Source organism: Gracilinanus agilis, chromosome 4 (genome assembly GCF_016433145.1).
Source record: "Gracilinanus agilis isolate LMUSP501 chromosome 4, AgileGrace, whole genome shotgun sequence".
Lineage (NCBI taxonomy): Eukaryota > Metazoa > Chordata > Mammalia > Didelphimorphia > Didelphidae > Gracilinanus > Gracilinanus agilis.
Genome location: NC_058133.1, coordinates 176,936,136 through 176,957,083, shown reverse-complemented (window position 1 = coordinate 176,957,083; position 20,948 = coordinate 176,936,136). Strand labels below are relative to the sequence as shown.

Genomic DNA, 20,948 nt, shown 5'->3' with positions numbered 1-20,948 from the left:
CAACCTCTCCCCCCCCCCCACCGCAATAGCTGATGCTCTTTTCCACTGGTTTTAACATGTGTCATTGATCAAGACCTATTTCCAAATTGTTGGTAATTGCATTGGTGTGGTAGTTTCGAGTCCACATCCCCAATCATGTCCGCCTCAACCCATGTGTTCAAGCAGTTGCTTTTCTTCTGTGTTTCCACTACTGCAGTTCTTCCTCTGAATGTGGGTAGCATTCTTTTCCATAAATCCTTCAGAATCATCCTGGGTCATTGCATTGCTGCTAGTACAAAAGTCCATTACATTTAATTTTACCACAGTGTAACCATCTCTGTGTACAGTGTTCTTCTGGCTCTGCTCCTTTCCTCTGCATCAGTTCCTGGAGGTCTTTCCAGTTCACATGGAATTCCTCCAGTTTATTATTCTTTGAGCACAATAGTAATTCCATCACCAACAGATATCACAATTTGTTCAGCCATTCCGCAATTGAAGGGCATACCCTCATTTTCCAGTTTTTTGCCACCACAAAAAGCGCAGCTATAAATATTTTCGTACAAGTCTGTTTATCTATTATCTCTTTGGGGTACAAACCCAGCAATGGTATGGCTGGATCAAAGGGTAGGCATTCTTTTATAGCCCTTTTAGCATTGTTCCAAATTGCCCTCCAGAATGGTTAGATCAGTTCACAGCTCCACCAGCAATGCATTAATGTCCCAATTTTGCCACATCCCCTCCAGCATTCATTATTCTCCCCTTCTTTCATTTTAGCCAATCTGCTAGGTGTAAGGTGATACCTCAGAGTTGTTTTGATTTGCATTTCTCTAATTATTAGAGATTTAGGACACTTTCTCATGTGCTTATTGATACTTTTGATTTCTTTATCTGAAAATTGCCTATTCATGTCCCTTGGCCATTTATCAATTGGGGAATGGCTTGATTTTTTATACAATTGATTTAACTCCTTGTATATTTGAGTAATTAGATCCCTGTCAGAGTTTTTTGTTATAAAGGTTTTTTCCCAATTTGTTGTTTCCTGTTTTATAATCTTCCCTTCTTATTCCTCCTATCCCCATTTTTTTTTTACTCCTGGGTTCTATTCTTTTTTTTTTTTTTTTTTTTTTTTTTTTTTTTACCTTAAGCAAATCAATGAGATAAAATCTGAGGGGATGAGGAATGCCCTCTACACAATATAGCTACCTGAAATTCCACCAGACTTATTCCCTTTTTTTTTTTTTTTTTAAACCCTTATCTTCCGTCTTGGAGTCAATACCCAATATTGACTCCAAGGCAGAAGAGTGGTAAGGGTAGGCAATGGGGTTCAAGTGACTTGCCCAGGGTCACCCAACTGGGAAGTGTCTGAGGCCAGATTTGAACCTAGGACCTCCCGTCTCTAGGTCTGACTCTCAATCCACTGAGCTACCTAGCTGCCTCTGGCTTATTCCTTTTTGTTGTGTATTAGCTCTCTCTTAAAACCATGCGCTCTTGGTTGGAGTCACAAGTTAAGACAGTTATTTATACCATCATATGATGTAGCAAAAAAAAAAAAAAAAAAGCTGTTTAGTTTAAGACTTTGAAGTGGAGGATGGAGAGAACTAGAGGGTTTGAGCAGGTGGCTAACAAAGCTATAATTACATTGAGAGGTAGGGGACACAGAGAGGGGGTTTTACATTGTTGGTAGGTACCTGATTAGACTTAACTTACTGTGCTTGTTGAAAATTATTATGAAGATTAATTTAGTTTTATACATTTTCCAGTATACTTTTTTTTAACCCTTATCTTCTGTCTTAGAATCAATAGTAAGGCAGAATTGTGGTAAGGGTTAGGTAATTGGGGTTAAGTGACTTGCTCAGGGTCACCCATCTTTAGACAAGTATCTAAAGGCTAGTTTTGGAACCAGTACCTTCTGTCTTCAGGCTCTCTTATCCACTGAGGCTCCAACTCTTCCTCTAGAACACTTTCTTAATAATACTCATAAAGAAGAAAAGAGCCATACAAAGATGCAGGTACAGCTTGGGACAAGAGCTGTCAAAGATATTTCTTTAGGGAACAGTGGATTTTTAATAATATTTGTAGATAAAGTCCTTTGATTACCTTCATATTCTGCTTCTTTCTTTATCACAGATTTTTGGCATCCTTTCAGAAAATTTTGAAGTAAAATGTAACAGGTAGTTTGTGTTTTCTGAGTGGGGAAGGTTGCAAATGTTCGAGGTGTTTGCATTTTAAAATATCCATTAATTGAAACAGGTGTTCTACATCAGAGGAAATTCTATAGCAAACAAAAAGTTTCATGGTTTCTAATTAGCTGGTTTGGATCTCAGAAACATCAGTTTTTGTCTTGTGGGTTTTTTTTTTTTATTTTGAATATTTTCCTGTAGTTATATGTTTCATGTTCTTTCACTCTCCCCAAATCCCCCCAACCCCACTTAGCCAACACACAGTTCCACTGGGTTTTACATGTATCACTGATTAAGACCTAATTCCATATTATTGATAGTTGGACTAGAGTTATTGTTTAGTGTCTACATCCCCAATAGTATCTCCATCAGCCCATGTGTTCAAGCAGTTGTTTTTCTTCTGTGTTTCTCCTCCCTTGTGGGTTTTTTTTAATGTAAAGGTTTTTGATTTTCATGTTCCTCCTTATTTTAAAGGACTAATCATGAAAGGGAAAATACAGAGAGAGTTCAATGAGATGTCCTCATTTTCAAAGAACTTAAACCTATTAAGGAAGATCAGATGTGTTCAGAAATACTACTAATAATATTATACTATCTATATACATAAATATATAGCCATAGAGCAATGAGAGAAATACATAAAAGAAGCAGTATGAGAATGTGGAAGCAATGAAGAGACCATTTTCCCCGGGGGAGACTAGGGAAGGCTAGAGAGAACAGTGAGCATCTGTTCATTTCAGTAGTCTGAAATGAGAGTGGGAGCAAGTTCAAACATACCAAGTTAGAGAATGATGTTAAGCTAAAAATTATGAAATATCTACCCCACACACATTTACACTTGTAGAGTAGTGAATAGTCCATTTAGGTTGGAGCATAGAGTTCATGAATAATAACAGTTAATATTTCTTTAAGGATCTGTGATTTCATCAAGGTGGGGACACTCCATTGATAGAGATTATGAGCTGCCTTTCCTGAAAAATGAGTTGAACTGGTAATCAGCCTTCTGTGGATAAGTATCTCCATGTTCAACCAGATTAGTCTCCTCAGACAACAGATATTTAGTTTGAGTGCACACTTGGAAGTCTTTCCAACTTCATGTAGGCCTTGCCTGAGCTTGTATTCTGCTGGCAGAGCCTTTGAAAATCCAGGGTCACCTTCGTGCCATGATGAAGCTTTAGAGTCAGACATCAGTGGTGAACCAACTGCTAGAATATTTCACGTTTATATTATGATGAGTTGAGTGATAGGACTAGAAAAGTCATTTGGTTCTAGACTGTGTAGCTAGGCTAAGGATTTTAGTCTTTATCCATTAGGCAGTGAGGAGAGGCTTTTTTAATAGAGGATTATCATGATCAGATTTTTACTTTTTTTTTTTTTTTAAACCTCACCTTCCATCTTAAAATTGTGTATTGGTTTCAAGGCAGAAGAGCAATAAGGGCTAGCCGAGGGTGGGTTGTTTAATCGACTTGCCCAGAGTCACACAGGTAGGAAGTATCTGAGACCAGATTGGGACCTGTGGTTTTTGTTAATCTGGCAGTGATATATGAATTAGAAGAGGAGAGAAAGCAGAAACAGGAAGATCTATTAGAAAATTATTGGGATAGTTCAGGTGAGAGGTAATGAAACCATGGATGAGGGCAGTAGCAATAAGATAGAAAAGAAGAAGATGGAGGCAAGAGTGATCATATCAGATAAAAACAGCAACAGGTTCAATATAGGAATAGTGCTGGGAAGTGAAAAAGATCACACTGAAGTATTGAGTCTGGATAACTAGGAGAATAACTTCAAAAGAACAGCAGGTTTGGAGGGAATAATGTGTTGATTATAAGGTGCTGGAAGGTAGGCAAGGGGACACAATAGAAGGAACTCTACATTTGGATGAGAAGACTTGAGTTTATATCCTGATTCTATCCTATTACATGTGACCATTAGTCAGTTAGCATCCTTGGGCCCCAGTTTGCTGATCTGAAAATGAGCGATTAGACTGAATAACTTGAGATTCTTCTGGCTTCAACAGGCAGCTGAAAATAGGGAGCTAGAGCTCAGAAGAGAACAAGGGAATGTTTGAAGTTTTTCTAGGGTTTGAAAGTGGAGAACAGAGCCAAACCTTGGAAAGGAACCTTTGTGGAGAGAGGTGCCTGTAAAGAAAGAAAGCCAGGAGAGAAGGATGGCCATGAAGCCAATGAAAAACAGAGTATCAAGAAAGAGGGAAGTGTTCAAGGTTTTAAATCCTCCAGTCTGGGTAAGATGGATGAGGACCAGGAGAAGTTTCAAGAGAGAAGGAAGCTGAAGCCAGGCAGCTAGCTGTGTAAGAGTTTAGAGGTCCTGACAATTGGAGAAACCGGGGTGACAGAACCCAAAGGGGACTCACAGGACTCCAGTGTAGCCCCTCATTGTGCAGACTAGGACGCTTAGATTCAAGGAAACTCTGTGACTTCCTCAAGGTGAGAATTGCAATCTGGATGCAAGCCTAAATTATCTCTAGAGTTAGTGTGACTGATTTAAAGAAAATTGTCAAGAGAAGAGAAGGGAGGAATAGTAGCAGGTTCAGGTGGATTATTGTTTTAGGATTGGAGAGACCTAACAATGTTTGTGGGAAGCATTGAGGGAGCCAGTAGAGGAGAGACTAAAAATATAAGCAAGAAGGGGATGGTGGTTGAGCCTGCGCTTAGAAGAGAATAAAAGGAGAGAGGAAAAGGGAGATGAGTTTTGGCAGAAAGAAAACTTGGGAATTTTGAGATGTTCATTTGGTAAGAGACTTGGGAGACCTTCCATTATTAGATTATAATGGTTCACAATGTAGAAGCCACTTTAATAGTTTAGCAAAATGCTCACCTTTCCCTTTAAGGCAACAGTGCAAGTATTCTGTTTTCAGAAAAGATAATTAAGGCCCAGATATATTCAGAGGTTTACACCTGGTTAGTAAGTATTAGAGCCAGGGTTTGTGCAAAACCTGAATGTCTGGACTCCAAATCAAGTATAAAGTTTGAGTAGTTTTGATTGGTATGGCACTGAATAGTTTAATTTAGGTTAGATTGTCATTTTTATTATATTGATTCGGCCTACCCATGAGCAATTAATGTTTTTCCATTTGTTTAGATGTAACTTTTGTGTGAAGAATGTTTTGTAATTGTATTTATAAAGACTTTCTTAATATTTATTTAATTAAATAGTACTTTGGGTCACTGAATCAAATAGTAAACCACCTAGATCTACCTGGAATAATGCCATATTAAAATGCTTAATAAACAAAAGCTTTTTATTTAATTTATTACAAAGTTCTTTTTGGTACTTTTTTTATACTTGGATTCAGGGTTAAAACTCAAGCTGCAGTTAGTGTTGGTATTATATTGTTATAAACCTATCAGTGCCAGTAGATTGAAACAATTTGGAAGATTCAGAGAATTCTAATTTTCTTCCATTTTCACATAGTGCCCAGAAACTTGGCATATAGTACCAGAAACCTTATCTGAACCCAAAAGATAAGAGCATCAGCATTTCTCAGAGGGTCAGAATTGGCTAGAGGCTTGGGGGAATATACAGTTCTCTTATGGAATACATTCTTTCATAGGGAAACATACAGAAGATGACAAATTAAGACACAATGTTCACGAGTCCTATAAGTTCCTTGTCTGTTGCCCCATCAGAATTAGTCTTACATTTTACTCATATCTTACATTTATTAGATTCTAATTATAGGTTAGGTTACTGTGCAGACACATGTAAAACCAAGAAACATGGATTCTACCTGGAAAGATCAAGATGTACCCAAAGAGGTAGATATAAAACGAAGACTGAGTTTTTGGGAGAAGAGTGAATAATAGCTAGTGAGTTCAGGAAGGACTCAGAAAAAAGTGACGTTCCTTTCAATTGAAAGGAAACTAAGGATTCTAAGAGGTGGAGGGAATTCATTAGTGTTGTCAGAATATTCTTTGCAAAATATCTCTGAATTGCTTTTTTAATTAATGCTCTTAAATATAAGAATATTAGGTCTGAGTTTTTACTTTTCTCCTTGGGGCAGAAATATGTGAGTGGGTCTGGTGGCATGGAAGATTGACAGCCACAGTGACTGATAGACAAAATGAAAAGAGATGTATGATTTGCAGTTTTACTTGTATATTCTCCTCATTCGTAATGCAGCATATGTCTTGAACTTCATGAAACCCAATGGATTGGTTATACTGTATTAAGTGAGTTTATTTGAAACACTGCTCTCCACCTGGTAGATAAACCAGGCTACTCATAAGTTATTGTTATGTTCTTTTCCTTAGGGGAAAGTTGGGGACACGCAGCTACAATTCGACTAATCCTTCATTGGGACCAAAAGCAGAGGTCAGTGAAGAAGCTAGCTAATAACCCATGTTGTTTGTTCAGTAGATGTCATCAGTTGGTCTTGTGGTTGAGGAGAGCAATGTCATTTGAACATTTCTCTACTTTCTGTTTTTAATTTTCATTAGTATCTTCTATTTTTATATCACCTTCATTTCTTTTTTTTTTTTTTAATCCTTACCTTCTGTCTTAGAATCAACCCTGTGGATTGGTTCCAAGGCAGAAGAGTGGCAAGGGCTAGGCAATGGGGGTTAAGTGACTTTCCCAGGGTCACACAGTTAGGTATCACCTTCATTTCCCATCATATCCCTCCTTTCTCCCATTTGCAGTGAGGCATCCTTTTAAACAAAGAATAAAAAAGTGCATAGGGTAGAGCACAGCAGACAAAGTTGACAGTAGAAGCGGTGCTATGCACCCAGAGCCCCCCACATCTGCAAAAATGGGAAGTAGAGAAAGAGATGCATTTTCTTCTCCCTTTAAGGTTCATACTTGGTCATTCTAATCATATAGCTTTCATTTTGGTATTTGTGTTCTTCCCTTTTCCATTGTTGTAGTCATTGTGTATATTATTTTTCTGATTCTGTTTACTTCACTTTGCATCAATTCATAAGGTTTCCCATTGGACCTTTCTCTTTTATTCACTGGCTTAATGAGACCAGGGACAAATGTAGGTTGCTATTGCTCTATACTAAATCATAGAATTTTAGAACCTGAAAAGTCCTTTACCTAAATAGACTATTCCTTAGAATATTAAAACAATGGTTTGTGGCAGAAATTATAGGTAGAAGAAGAATGCTATCTTCCTTATACCTTTTTGGAATCAGCTACCATTTGTTAGCCAGCATCCTGCAGAAGAAGCTCCATGTGCTTTGCAACCAGAAGGATTTAAAAGCGTCACAGAGAAAACTGTTTTTGAAGGTTTCCTCAGGATTCTTTTGTAGAAAATAGGGTCATTTTTCTTAGCTATTTAATATACTTACTGATGCCACCTATGCAAAATTTTTATGTCTGTTGTTTGCATTTCCTTGTGTTTGTTCCTGCTCTTGTTACCTAGTTATCTGATAAGTAATACCTTTCTGTGCATATGATTCCTTTTTCCCTACTTGAAACCTTTGAGCAAATGAACAAACTAGCTTTCGTTTTTTCTTAAAATGGAAAGGCAGAGGATTTTAAAAAATGTACTTTATAGAATAATATCAGAATCCTGCCAGCCTCTCCACTTTTGGATTAATTGGCATAACCTCATGAACTCTGTCCAAAAGCTGTTATGAAGAGAGAAGCTGAGACAGCTTGTGGGCTGCAGATGGAACAAAGGGTTACCCTAAATACACTTTGGATCTGGTCAGTGATGAAATCTCACACTTTCTCTTTCTTTTTGTTCTCATGTAAATTGATGAAAAGTCAATACTGACCCAACTACTTTTATTTTCATGCTAATTTCTAATTTCATAAACAGGATTAGATACCCTTTTTCTATTTAAATGATACAATTATAGCAGATAATTTATTTGGCCTGTACTTCTTTAAAGATTGTTGTTTCCAGATGACTTGGGTAACTCAGATTTTTCCATCCATATTTCCTTTTTTAATGATTGTTTTGGCTAATGTGACAGTCTTTTCCATATCTATGATTGGTCTTTGACCTTCACCAACTTCAGATATTGGGACCTTTTTCTTCAGGGAGACCTAGAATAGACTGGTTCTTGCAAATAAAATAATTGCTTTAGCTAATTTGTTCCCAGCAATAGCTTTCTCCATCCTATAAATGCGACATTGTGCTCAAAAGAAAATCCACTTTTGACAACATCCTCTGTAAAGTTCTGGCAGCAGATCTCCAACTGAGAGACTCTTAAAACATTGCTTATACTTCCTGAGATGTAGGCTATTCTGCAAACTGCAACCTACTGTTTAAATGTTCTAAGGAATTCCCTATGTAGCTGCTATGTAATAGCAATCTACCTTAGGCTATAATTAAATGTTCTCTAATAGAATAGCACCTAATGAAAACTAAAAATAATTAAGAGGATCTTTGGCAGGGTATCTCTCCAACCAGCTGTAAGACAGAAGATTGTTTCTAGTATCCAATTTTGGAAGTTATTGTTGAGTGAATAGGTGTACATTTAGGGGTATGTAGGTGTTTTTACTTCTTAAGGTTGAACTTACTCGTGGAAAAAATATACCTATGTAAAATGCTTGCAAGTTGAATCTGAGAATAGTTTTCTCAATTATTTTATTGATTTTTTTTTTAACATTGCTCTCAGTTCCCAGGGACACTCCTGTTCTAGGTTCTTGGAACTAATTTTAGGTGCTGGACAAGAGCTTTTCTACTTGTTCTCCAGCTTTTAAAAACTGATACTCTGCTCTCTAAATCAATAGTTATGTGGTAAATATTACTGTTATACTACTGAAAGGTGAAATCAAAATCCAACACAACTCATATATATTCTGGTGAGACTTATTGAATGATATGAATTATTATAGAAATTAGAGCTGGCTAAATCTCAGATGAATAGCCAGGCATGTGAAGATGAATGAGCCAATGGCTTCTTTGGATCAAAAGTATCTTCTAGGCCTGCAGAATTTCTTCAGTCCTACACCAGCCTTATCCATACCAATACAAGTGCCAGTATCCATGTAAATCTCACAGCATTGGTTTTCTGCAGCAATGCAGTGTGAGGTTAGATTGCTTCTGTTAGTGGAAAAAGCCTTATCAGCCCTTGTCAAGGTGGATAGCCCTCTCTATCAAAACTGTTCTGGCTCTTAAGTCTTTTCTGAGTGTTAATTGGCCAGAGCACACATGCCTAGTTCCTGAACAGCCTTTTTTTTATTATATTTTTTTATTAGACATTTATTAATATTCGTTTTTAATCTGTTTACATACCTTATGCCCCTACTTTCCCCTTCACTCTCCACTATCCCCCCACCCATGGCCAACGCACATTTCCACTGGTTGTAACAAGTGTCCTTGTTCAGGGTCTATTTCCCATTCATGTCCGCCTCAGTCCATGCATTCAAGCAATTGTTTATCTTATATGTTTCCTCTCCTGCAGTCCTTCCTCGGAATGTGGGTAACATCTTTACCATAAATCCCTCAGAGCTGTCTTGTGTCATTGCAGTGCTGCTGGTACAGGAGCCCATTACATTTGATTTTACCATAGTATATCAGTCTCTGTGTACAATGTTCTTCTGGCTCTGTTCCTTTCGCTCTGCATCACTTCCTGGAGGTCTCTTCAATTTGCATGGAATTCCTCCAGTTTATTATTCCTTTTAGCACAATAGTATTCCATCATCCGCATATACCACAGTTTGTTCAGCCATTCCCCAATTGAAGGACATACCCTCCTTTTCCAGTTTTTTGCCACTACAAAAAGTGCAGCTATAAATATTTTCGTACAAGTCTGTTTATCTATGATCTCTTTGGGGTACAAACCCAGCAATGGTAGAGCTGGATCAAAGGGCAGGCAGTCTTTTATAGCCCTTTGGGCATAGCTGAACAGCCTTTTTTATACATATAATTGATCTTTGATGATTACCACTCCCAGTTGTAAGGGCCTCTTGCCTGGGGAAGATCTAGAATGAGCTTTTTTAAGTTTTGTTTTTAACCCTTACCTTTTATCTTAGAATCAATACTATGTTTTGATCACAAGGTAAAAGAGTGGTAAAGGCCAGACAGTGGAGACTAAATGACTTGCCCAGGGTCATACAGCTAGGAAGTGTGATAAGCCAGATTTTAAATCAAGACCTTCCATCACTGGGCCTAACTCTCAATCCATTGAGCCACCTAGCTGCCCTCCCACCCATTAAATACTTAATATTTAAGTACAACAGATGCCAACAAATCACATTTAAATACAAATCTTTGTGGTGGGTTTTTTTTTTGTTTTTACTTAGTAATGAAATCTTCCCAAATGGGGATTACACTTACAGTTCCATCTTACACAAAAATAATAACAATAGTAACACTTGTTTAAATCATCATTTAGATTTACTTCTACAGAAAAAAATTTCTATACTATTGAGTAGTATCTCAAATTGTGAGGTAGCAATCAAAAAAGGCAATAGTTAATGACCAGACAAAGCAATTTAGGACACCTTCATCCTCCCTGCTTCCCCTAAAAAATCCCACTTGTATAACAAAAATGTATAGTTAAGCAAAAGAAACCAACACATCTTTTGTGTCTAATGTTGTATGCCTATATTGGATGTCTACAGTTTGCCATCTTTGCTATTCCTCTACATTCAAGATTTGTTACTTCATTAATCTGATGTGTTTATTGTTGTTTTACTTTAGCATTATTGTAATGAATCTTAAAGGGGTTAGGGTTAGGGGAGAAAAATCCCTTCTTAGTAGATTCAGATCCAACTTTTTCCACCCTTTCCAGTGCTTATCCCTATAATAACATCAGTTCTTTGGTGTCAGCAGATTTTAAAGTATGAATCATTTTCCATTTTAATAACTTAAAATTTTTTATTTCCCATAGGTCAAGTTTTTCTCCAATTTTTTCTACCATTTTTTTGGGGGGGCGCTCTGGTCTTAGTCTAAATCAGTTATTTAAATCATTATTAGGTTGAACAATTTTTAAAGAATCAAAATATTCTGTTAATTCTTTAATGTTGTTTTCTATAGTCAAAATCTTTCAAGTCTTTAAGATTATGTGGATGTTTTTATGTTTTTAAAAACTTAGTTGATTATACTCCACACTATTGACCTTGTACTTGGGCAATAGATTAAAAAGTCTAATCAGAGAAGACTTGGAAAACTGAGCCTTTCTAGGTTAAGCAAAGTATTTAAATTTCTGAAAGTCACAAATATTTAAATTGATATTGCATGGCTTTGATATTTGAGTAGTCCAGTCCTGTAAGGTATACTTTACATAAAGCATGATTAATGATGCTTAAGGTGAAATTTTTGTAGTGATTTTTAAAAAATTATTTTTTATCTTATGTGCCTTGTATTCTGTGGGTTTTCTTACCATTTGCATATTCATGATATGAAGCAATGATCAGAATTTTACCTCTTTTTGCCAAGAGTATCAGGTGGTAGTGCTGGGTGATAAATCACACCCCCACACAGTATTTCGTATGTGTGCTGTGCTTTAGAGCACAAACTGTGCTTCTGACTTGTTTCTTCCTGACCTAAACTATGTAGTTCAACCATATGTTCTGTTTCATCCCAAATGTAGCCATTAGCCAAGAGGTTCCTCTATTTGATTTTTTAAATTGATGAAATTCTGTGAGATTCCCTGAGATATGGACACCAAATATAAAAAATGTTTTTCAGCAATAGGAATTTTTACCAAAGATTATTCACCCCAAATTATTGCATTATTTGATTTCCAGTTACACTATTTAAGACACATTTATATGTTTGTTTACATATTTATAGTAATTTTAAATTGGCTGAAGGTAACCATAGAAACTTAGTTTTAATTCTGCCACCCTAACAGCTGTGTGAACACAGGAAAGTCATTAATCCTCCCTTAGACAGTTTTTTCTTCTGTAAGATATTTTTGCTATGTGCCTTTTAGGGTTGTGATGGAGGGTTGAGTAAAGTCATGGATGTGAAATCACTTTGAAAACTATAGTGCTTACAGATGTAAAGTAGTGTTATTATAGGAGGGTTTAAAAAAAAAAAAGGAAGAAATTTTGCAAAAATCACCCTGTTTCTAATACTCTGAGATTAGAACATGAGAATATTTAAAGTATTATATTCCAATTTGTACCATTATGAAAATACATGAGGGAAATGATGTCAAAGGTAACCAGGAATTCAAATCACCCAAATATATTGAATATATTTAGAAGCTACAAAAAAAAAACATATCTCATTTTAAAGATTTTTCCTGGATATAATTTTTTAACAGAAATTAGGTTTGTTAGTATAACTTATAAAATTTTAATGATTCATTTCCTCAAACTATTCACATTTAGTAATGCATGGCCATGTTTTACATTCATTTCTAAATAGTTCCTGATGTCCATTTGGAAGTTATTCTTTTGAAAGAATTAGGGTTTATTAAAAGTTGACTTATCTTATTGTGATATGCAAGTGTGTCATGCTAGTCTGTGTCCCAAGAGAGGTACCTGAGTGAATTGTTTCTGCTTTTTATACTTATAGAGACAAAACTACCTGATAGCCAATTATTTAATCTTGATCAATTTGTACATGTCTAATTAAAGGAAAGATTAAATTCATTAGGTTGGGGGGGGTTCTGCTATTGTTCATTTTTAATACTGTTTAGTATTTTAGTATAATTCACTTTAGAATTAGCAAAAACCACTTTATAGATTGAAATTGATATTTATCCTTACTAATTGGGTCTGTATGTTTTTGTCATTATTTCTCTCTAAGCAGGTTAGCAACATTGCACAAATCACCAAGCCAGAAAGAGGCCACTGTGCTCTTTGACGTAACGGTTAGTTCAATTTAATGGGAATGGAAATTTTGTGTTGAATGGTTGTAATTGTCTAAGGAAAACTTTCAAAAAATTGTTTTTCTTGATTTCAATAGATATCAAGTCTCTTTAGAGACCCTTGCATGTTAATTATTCACATAATATTACTCTTGTAGAATGTTCCAGTATTTCATAATCAGATGATTCTAAACATTTATTCTTGAGGTCAATAGAAGAAATATTTCCCATGCTTTTAGAGTACTGTATTCTTCTACAAAATTAACTTGATCATAATCAGGCTTTTAAAGTAAAAAATTTAAAATGTCAGCATTAGTCATTTTAGTCTGAACCTAGATAGTGGGCCTTTCAGGAACCACCACTGTAGCCACATTTATTAATCCAAGATAATTTGGAAAAATATTAATTACAAGATTGACATATTTGACCAAAGCATATATTTCCCCCTATAGTTTGGAAAAAAAATATTGGTAAACTACAAGAATATATAAGGGGAAAAATGAGGGAAAATCTGGAACCTTTTATTGAATATATATGACAGTTTATTAGTTTGCTCTAACCTACCTTTTGAAAAATATTATAGGACAGCTATTTCCCAGGCAGAGGCAGGTGCAAAGGGTAATTCATTGAAGTACAGAAGGAAAATGAGATTTTAAAATTAGACATTTTTTAAAAAGAAATTGAACTTTCCTAATATTTAACTTATGAATAAAAACTGGTATCTTTACTCAATCTGCATATCCCTTCTAGTATTCAGTATGTCTTTGGAGAAGAGCAAGGATCCTAATGAGAAGGAGCTGACAATAGGACTCTCAATTGTTCTTTTTGCTATTGATATATTGTAATGTGTTGCTGTTTGTCTGTCCCTAGTTAGGTGGACTTGAGTGATGTTGTATTTGGCTACATGCAGTATTTGTATTTTTAATAGCAGAGTGGCTGTTATACTCTGTCCCAAGTGTAGGTTGATTTCCCTTTTGAAGGAGAAGATGAAGGAATTAGAAGAAAACTTCTTTACCCATTAGATCATAAGGGAAAATTACATGTTCCTGAGGAAAGCAGAACTAAAACTTCATTGGGAGAAAAGGAACCTAAGGTGAAAGAGGAGAAATTTGAACTTTGTCCAGGATGATGGAGAATAGCAGGCTCTTAACCCAAGAAAAACAATGGAAGAGAAGGAACTGTTGTACAGTTAGAGCTTAAGCCAGATTTGAGACTCTTCCTGAAGAAAAGAAAGCTGGATGCTCCGAGAAAGAAGCTGTTGCTTGTGCTCCAAAGAATGGCATAACTTGTGCTCAGCTATGAGAAATCATCCAGGAAGGGTCAAAGGAAGAAGAGATGAACAGTAGCAGTACCTGGTCATTCTTTGCCAGAGGTGCAGAAGAGTAGTTGAGACTATTCCCTCCTAGAATTTATGACAGAAGAGAAGAAATCTAGGCATCCTGTGACATGCACCCTAGATTCTGGAAAGATAGATTTCAAAAGATTCGAAGGTTCCCATGAACTAAAATGCTCTAGAGGAAGCTAGCTCAAGAGAGTTGGAAAGGGCTTAAGAATGCAATTCTGAAAACACAAAAGGAAATCAATTCTAATGAGAAGGAAAAATAGTATTTGTCTGAAGAGAATAATGGGTATACTTAGGAAATGCACTAACCAACTTAGAACTAGAAAACAGAATTGTACCTACCTGTGCCTCAGAAAAATAGTGTGGAGTGCTAATACTCAATGACCTGGGGCTGGTGAGGGAAATGAAGGCCAGCAAAAAAAAAAAAAAAAAAAAAAAAGCCTCTTTACCCGGAGTAGATGGGCTGAAACTTGGCCACAGAGAGAAGCAAAAGTGCCTACTTCATATGTTTAGGGGCAGAAGCATCCTCTCTGCAAAGAATTACCACCTATAGCCTGGAAATGATAAAACCAAAACAACCAACAGACAGCAGATTCTAGATTAGAGAAGAGTAAGAGATCTTTTAGAACTTCCCCTTAATGAATTCAGGCCACCCAACCCAGAGATGCTACATCCATGGGGCCTGAAAGAACTGGCAGGTGAGATCACTGTTGGTTGCTGTAGATATTTGAAAACTCATCAAAAAAGGAAGAAGTATCTTGATTGGAGAGGAGAAAATGTCCTAATTTAAAGGGGAAAAAATGGGGAGGGAGAAAATAGCCTGCAAACAATAGAAAGCTTCACTCTGATGCCTGTTCAAAATTCTAGAATGGATCATTAAAGAGAAAGTTGGTGAATATCTAGATAGGAAAGTATAATTACAAAAAGAACTGACATTCCTTCCCCTTCCCAACCTCCCCAAACTCCCTGCTGGCCTTCATTCAGAACAGGCCCTGCCAAACCAACCTTATTTCCTATTTTGGAGATTACTAAATCATTACTGAATGAGAAGAATGTGTGTATATAATTTTTATTATACAAGTGGGATTTTTTAGGGGAAGCAGGGAGAATGAAGGTATCCTAAATTGCTTTGTTTGGTCTTTAACTATTGCAAATGAGAATTTGGGTGGAGAAAGGGTCTAAGATAGGATAGGGCTTCAGGACTACTTTCTTATTCAAATCAACCAACATCAATACACAAAGAGACAACAGACTGGACATATTACAATTCTAAATGGTTGAATAGATCAAGATATGATGATAATAAATTTCATGATAAATGCAGTGACCATAATTGCAAAAAATATAGTCATTCTCCATCATTGGATCAAATGGAAGTGTATTTGAAACAAGGTGTGAAGCTGAAAAGCTTATGAACCAACAGCTTAGTATTGACAATGGAATGTGAGAAAGATGACTGCTCTGGTATCTCTGCGATGATCTGAGATGGACTGGGTACTATTATACTCCGGTACACAAAAATTAACTTTGCTACCAAAAAGAAAAGGGTGGTATGGTTTAAAAAAAAAAACCCAGTTTTTATGAAAATTATAAATGGGTTTTGATGGACTACAAGCTGAGTGTGAGTTAGCAGTATGATGTAGCAGCCATAAAAGCTAATGTGACCTTGAACTGCATCTGGAGAATACTGAGTTTCCAGGAGTAGGGAGTGGTAGGCCCATTGTACCATGTCCTCACCTGGAATATTATTATGCTCAGTTCTGGGCAGCATGCTTTAAAAAGGATCTTGATAAGGTGGATTGCCCAGAGAATAGCAACAAGGATAGAGAAGGCCTTAAGTCCATGTCACATGGGTATAGGTTAAAGGAACTGGGCATGTTTAGCCTGGAGAAAAGATGACTCAAGGTAACATGAAAACTATCTTCAAGTATTTTAAAGGCTGTGATGGAGAGGAGAGATAAAACTTGTTATGTTTGGCTACAGAGAGCAGAATTAGGAACAATGAGTCTTAAGTTGCAAAGAGATCAATTTAGGCTGGGTGTCAGGAAAAGTACACCAACGAATCGAACTGTCTGTAAGTGGAATGAACTTTCTCAGAGAGGTGGAGGGTTCCTCCTCTTTGGAAGTCTTGAAGGACATGGTAGATGACCACTTGTCACAAATGTTAGAGCAGAAATTCCTTTTGTATATTGGATGAACTGGGTGGCCACTGAAGCTCCCTCCAACATTCAGATTCTGTGATTCATAGATTTTATTACCCAGTTTTAATTATGCTAAAACTCACAAAATGGACAAGTGATTTAAGAAGATTCCTGAAAAGAGACTGCAGAGTTGGATAATACTATTAATATGAAGAAGTAAACTCTAAGAAAATAGCAAAGAAGACACTTCTCTCAGTGTGAGCTCTTTGTCAGCCATCTTATAAGATTCCTTGTTGAACCAATCATATCTTACAAGTTAGCCAAAAAAAATTTTTAATGTTCATTAAAAATTTTTTTGAGTTCCAAATTCTCTTTCTTTCTCTTGCCTCTCCCCTATGCATTGAGAAGGCAAGCAGTGCAATATCATTTATGCATAAGAAGTCATGCAAAACATTTCCATTTTAGCCTGTTGCAAAAGAAAACACATAAGAAAAACAAAGTTTTTTAAAAAGTATGCTTCAGTCTGCACTGAGTTTATCAGTTTTCTCTCTGGAGATAGTATTTTTCATCATGAGTTTTTTGGAATTGTCTTGAATCATAGCTAAGTTTTTCATAGCTGATAACCCCTATATTCTTATAATATTGCCGTTACTATGTATGTTTTCCTGGTTCCATTCGTCTTACTCTGCATCAGTTCATATAAGACTTCCCAGGTTTTTCTGAAACCACCTTGCTCACAATATTTTTTTATAGCACAATAGTATTCTATCACAATCATATACCATAACTTGTTTGGCCATTCCTCAATTGATGGACTTCCTGTCAATTTCCAATTCTTTGCCACCATAAAAAGCTGCTATAATTATTTTTATATATAGGGGTCCTTTTCCCTTTGATCTTTTGGGGATACAGATCTAGTAGTAGTGTTGCTGGATCAAGGGGTATGCCCCTGTGGATATAGTTCCAAAATGGTTGGGCCAATTCACAATTCCACTAGCAGTGTAATAGTGTCCCAATTTTGCCACATCTCCTCCAACATTTATCATTTTCATTTTTTGACATGTTAATCTGGTATGTGTGAGGTGAAATCTCAGTTGTTTTAGTTTACATAACTCCTAATAACCAATGATTTAGAGCATTTTTAAATTTTACTATTAATAGCTTTTATTTCTTCTGAAAATGGCCTATTCATATCTTTTAATCATATTTATAAATTGGGTAATGGTTAGCTAAAAATTAAATTATCAAGGTTATATGGAATTTGGATTTACATCCACTATCTTAACAATGAAGTTTTGTCAGTGTGAGCTATGCCTAGATAAGTGAAAAATCAGAAGATACTGACATTGTAGCCTTTTTATTTGCATAATTTCAAATTGCTTCTGAGGCAACGAGGTGGCTCAGTAAATAGATAGAGCACTAGCTTGCAATCAGGAAGACCTGGGTTCAAATTCAACCTCACACACTTTCTAGCTATGTAACTCTAGGCAAGTCACAAAGTTATGTTTGCTTTGACCTTGGAGAAAGAAAGAGCAAACCACTCTAGGATCTTTGCCAAGAAAACCTCATTATGGGGCCATGAAGATGGGCAAGACTAAATAACTGAGCAATAACAAGATTGCTTTCCAAAAGTTGTTTCACAATTCCACCAACAATGCACAAAACCAATCAAGTTGCCCCTTCAACTTGATTCCCAAAAGATTCCCCTCCTTTGTCGTTTTTGCCAGTGTGAGGTGAATCCTCAAGATTGTTTTTATTTGCATTCCTCTTATTTATTGCAAGTGTTTCAGAGCATTCTTTCGTGTAATTGTTAATAGTTCTTATTTTGAGAACTGTTTATTCATCTCCTTTGACCACTTAAATGAAGATGAAAACTCATATATTAATAAGCACTTATTAGGTTCAAATCAGATAATAACTAATAAATAGCATGACATTATCAAATTAGTAAGACATTTAAAAATAAAGTCTATTACCAAAGGTGATGTATGTATGCCACCTATAAAAATTCATTTCAGCTCACTTAAATTCAGAGACAAACTTCTCTACCCTAATTTAAAATCTTCTAAATAAGTTTGGATTTTGAACCCATTTGTTAAAAATGTAAAAATGAAATAACTTTGGACTAACTTGTAAGAACAGCAGGTTGACATCAGAGAAGAGTGAAATTCACTAACCAGATTCCAGCAAAAAACCTTTGCATAATTGGTGAGTGGGAATGAAAAATGAATATCATGTTTTAGTAAGTAGTTTATTGTGCATTCCTTCTTGTCTTTGTAAGATATAGTTTATCCCACTACCGTCATTAAAACTAACAATAAACCAAACTTGGAACCACATGAATTGAGGTTTGAAAATGAGAAATTTTAAAAATAATAAAGCACATTTAATTATTCCTTTTCCTAAAAATATTACCTTAAAAATGTAAAAAAGATTTTTTGTTCCATTTATGAAAAATTTTAAGTTGCTTGTTTCATCTTTTTAAAATGTCTTTTGTGGTATATGTTAGCTATCTGTAGCATTGAGAGGTTGTGACTTATCCAAGTCATACAGTCAGCATATGTCAGAGGGCAGGACTTGAACCTAGATCTTCCTGATTTTGAGACCGGTCTTCTACTGAACCCTGCTACCACTCTAAAATATAATTTATAGGGGCAGCTGGGTAGCTCAGTGGTTTGAGAGCCAGGCCTAGAGATGGGAGGTCCTAGGTTCAAATCCGGCCTCAGACACTTCCCAGCTGTGTGACCCTGGGCAAGTCACTTGAGCCCCATTGCCCACCCTTACCACTCTTCCACCTAGGAACCAATACTCAGAAGTTAAGGGTTTAAAAATGTAAAAAAATAAAATGTAATATAATATAATTTATAAATAGATACACATCTACTGAGAGAATATGCTGTGTTTTACTTTACTAATAGGGGTATTATAGAAAAGCTTCAAGGCCACTGTTCTAGATTTGAATTCAGTCTTTATTTTTTTCTCAAGCAGAACTACTTTGTGTTAGAAAATGTTAGTTCTTAAGAAACCAAAACAGAGAATTAATGTAATTCTAAGTAGTAGTTTTTTACCTACTTGAATTTCCATGGAAACTTTTACTGAAAGTCTTACCAAACACTAGAATCTTAACTCCATTGCCTAGTCAGTAGTTTGATGATGACTATGAATTCTCACAGTGCCTAGAATAAAAGCTCTGGCAAGTTGTATTGACCATGAACATTTCCCAGTTACATTTGGACTTTACTCAGGAGTTTTGTGGGCTTAAAATTTGAAGCTTCTCTACTAAAGCACCAGCAGGATTGCAATCTGCATCAATGGAGGGAATACTAACCATTGAAACAGATTTTTAAAAAGTATTAGTTAAATCAAATATTTATTGAGTTCTATGTGCCAGGTGCTATGCTAGGTGCTGACATATAAATGCAAAGAATATAATAATGCTTACAAGTAGCTTATATATCCTAGGCAAGGAGACAGTAAGGAACCCTAAGTACATGTAGAATACAAAGTCATTTAAGAGAGAAGGTACTAACAATTGAAGGATCAAGAAAAGCTTCTGAAAGTTATGCTTAAGGTGCTTCCCTAAGAAAGGAAGAGTTTCTATGAGGCGAAGGTGAAATGGAAATGCATTCTAGCCATAGAGGAGAACCAAGGAAAAGACATATAGATACAGGAGATGTCGTGTTTTGTATGAAGATCAACAGAAAAAAATGCTAGTTTGGCAGTGGGGACACAGTAGGGAAAGAAGAGTAATTTACAGTGAAGTCAGAAAGATAGATTGTGAACACTAAAAACTAGATAGGAAAAAAAATGGAATGCTGTTATGTCATAATAAATAAGGAAAGAGATGATTTAACATAGAAAAACTTGTATGAACTGATGCATAATGAAGTGAGCCGAACCAGACCATTTTATACTATGACATCATTATTCTAAAACAATTTTGAGTACTTGAATAAAATTGAAGAATGAAATGAGCAGAAGCAAAATAATTTCTACAAAATAACATTTAAAAAATAATTTTTAAAGCTGTAGGAATTCTGATCTGTAAGAACTATGACCATCCATGATTCTAGAGGAGTAATAATAAAGCATGTGTCCACTTCTTGATAAAAAGGAGATGGGCAGGGCAGCTGGGTAGCTCAGTGGATTGAGAGTCAGTCCTAGAGACGGAGGTCCTAGGTTCAAATCTGGCCTCAGACACTTCCCAGCTGTGTGACCCTGGGCAAGTCACTTGAGCCCCATTGCCCACCCTTACCACTCTTCTACCAAGGAGCCAATACACAGAAGTTAAGAGTTTAAAAAAAAAAAAAAAAGGAGATGGGCTCAGGGGTCCAGAGTAGTGTGTGTGTGTGTGTGTGTGTGTGTGTGTGTGTGTGTGTGTGTGTGTGTGTATTCCCTCACTTGACATGTTAAAAGATATATAGACATGGATATATTTGTTTTGCCTGACTGCATATTTATTAAAAGGAATTTGTATTTGTTTTTGTTTTTTACTTTTTTCCTCAATGGAGTGGATAGGAGGGAAAGAAAATACATTTCTGTTAACTGTGGTAAGAGAGGTGTT

General features: G+C 36.0%; 1 protein-coding gene across 1 annotated transcript in view; it reads left to right on the top strand.

Moving 5' to 3' along the window:
- The window catches only part of RAD51C (RAD51 paralog C), a 62,177-nt gene that overhangs the window by 36,911 nt on the left and 4,318 nt on the right, over window positions 1–20,948 (top strand). Inside the window, exons 7-8 of the mRNA XM_044674213.1 lie at window positions 6,431–6,491; window positions 12,844–12,904. Coding sequence (XP_044530148.1) covers window positions 6,431–6,491; window positions 12,844–12,904 — 122 coding nt within the window. The remainder of the gene's footprint in view (window positions 1–6,430; window positions 6,492–12,843; window positions 12,905–20,948) is intronic.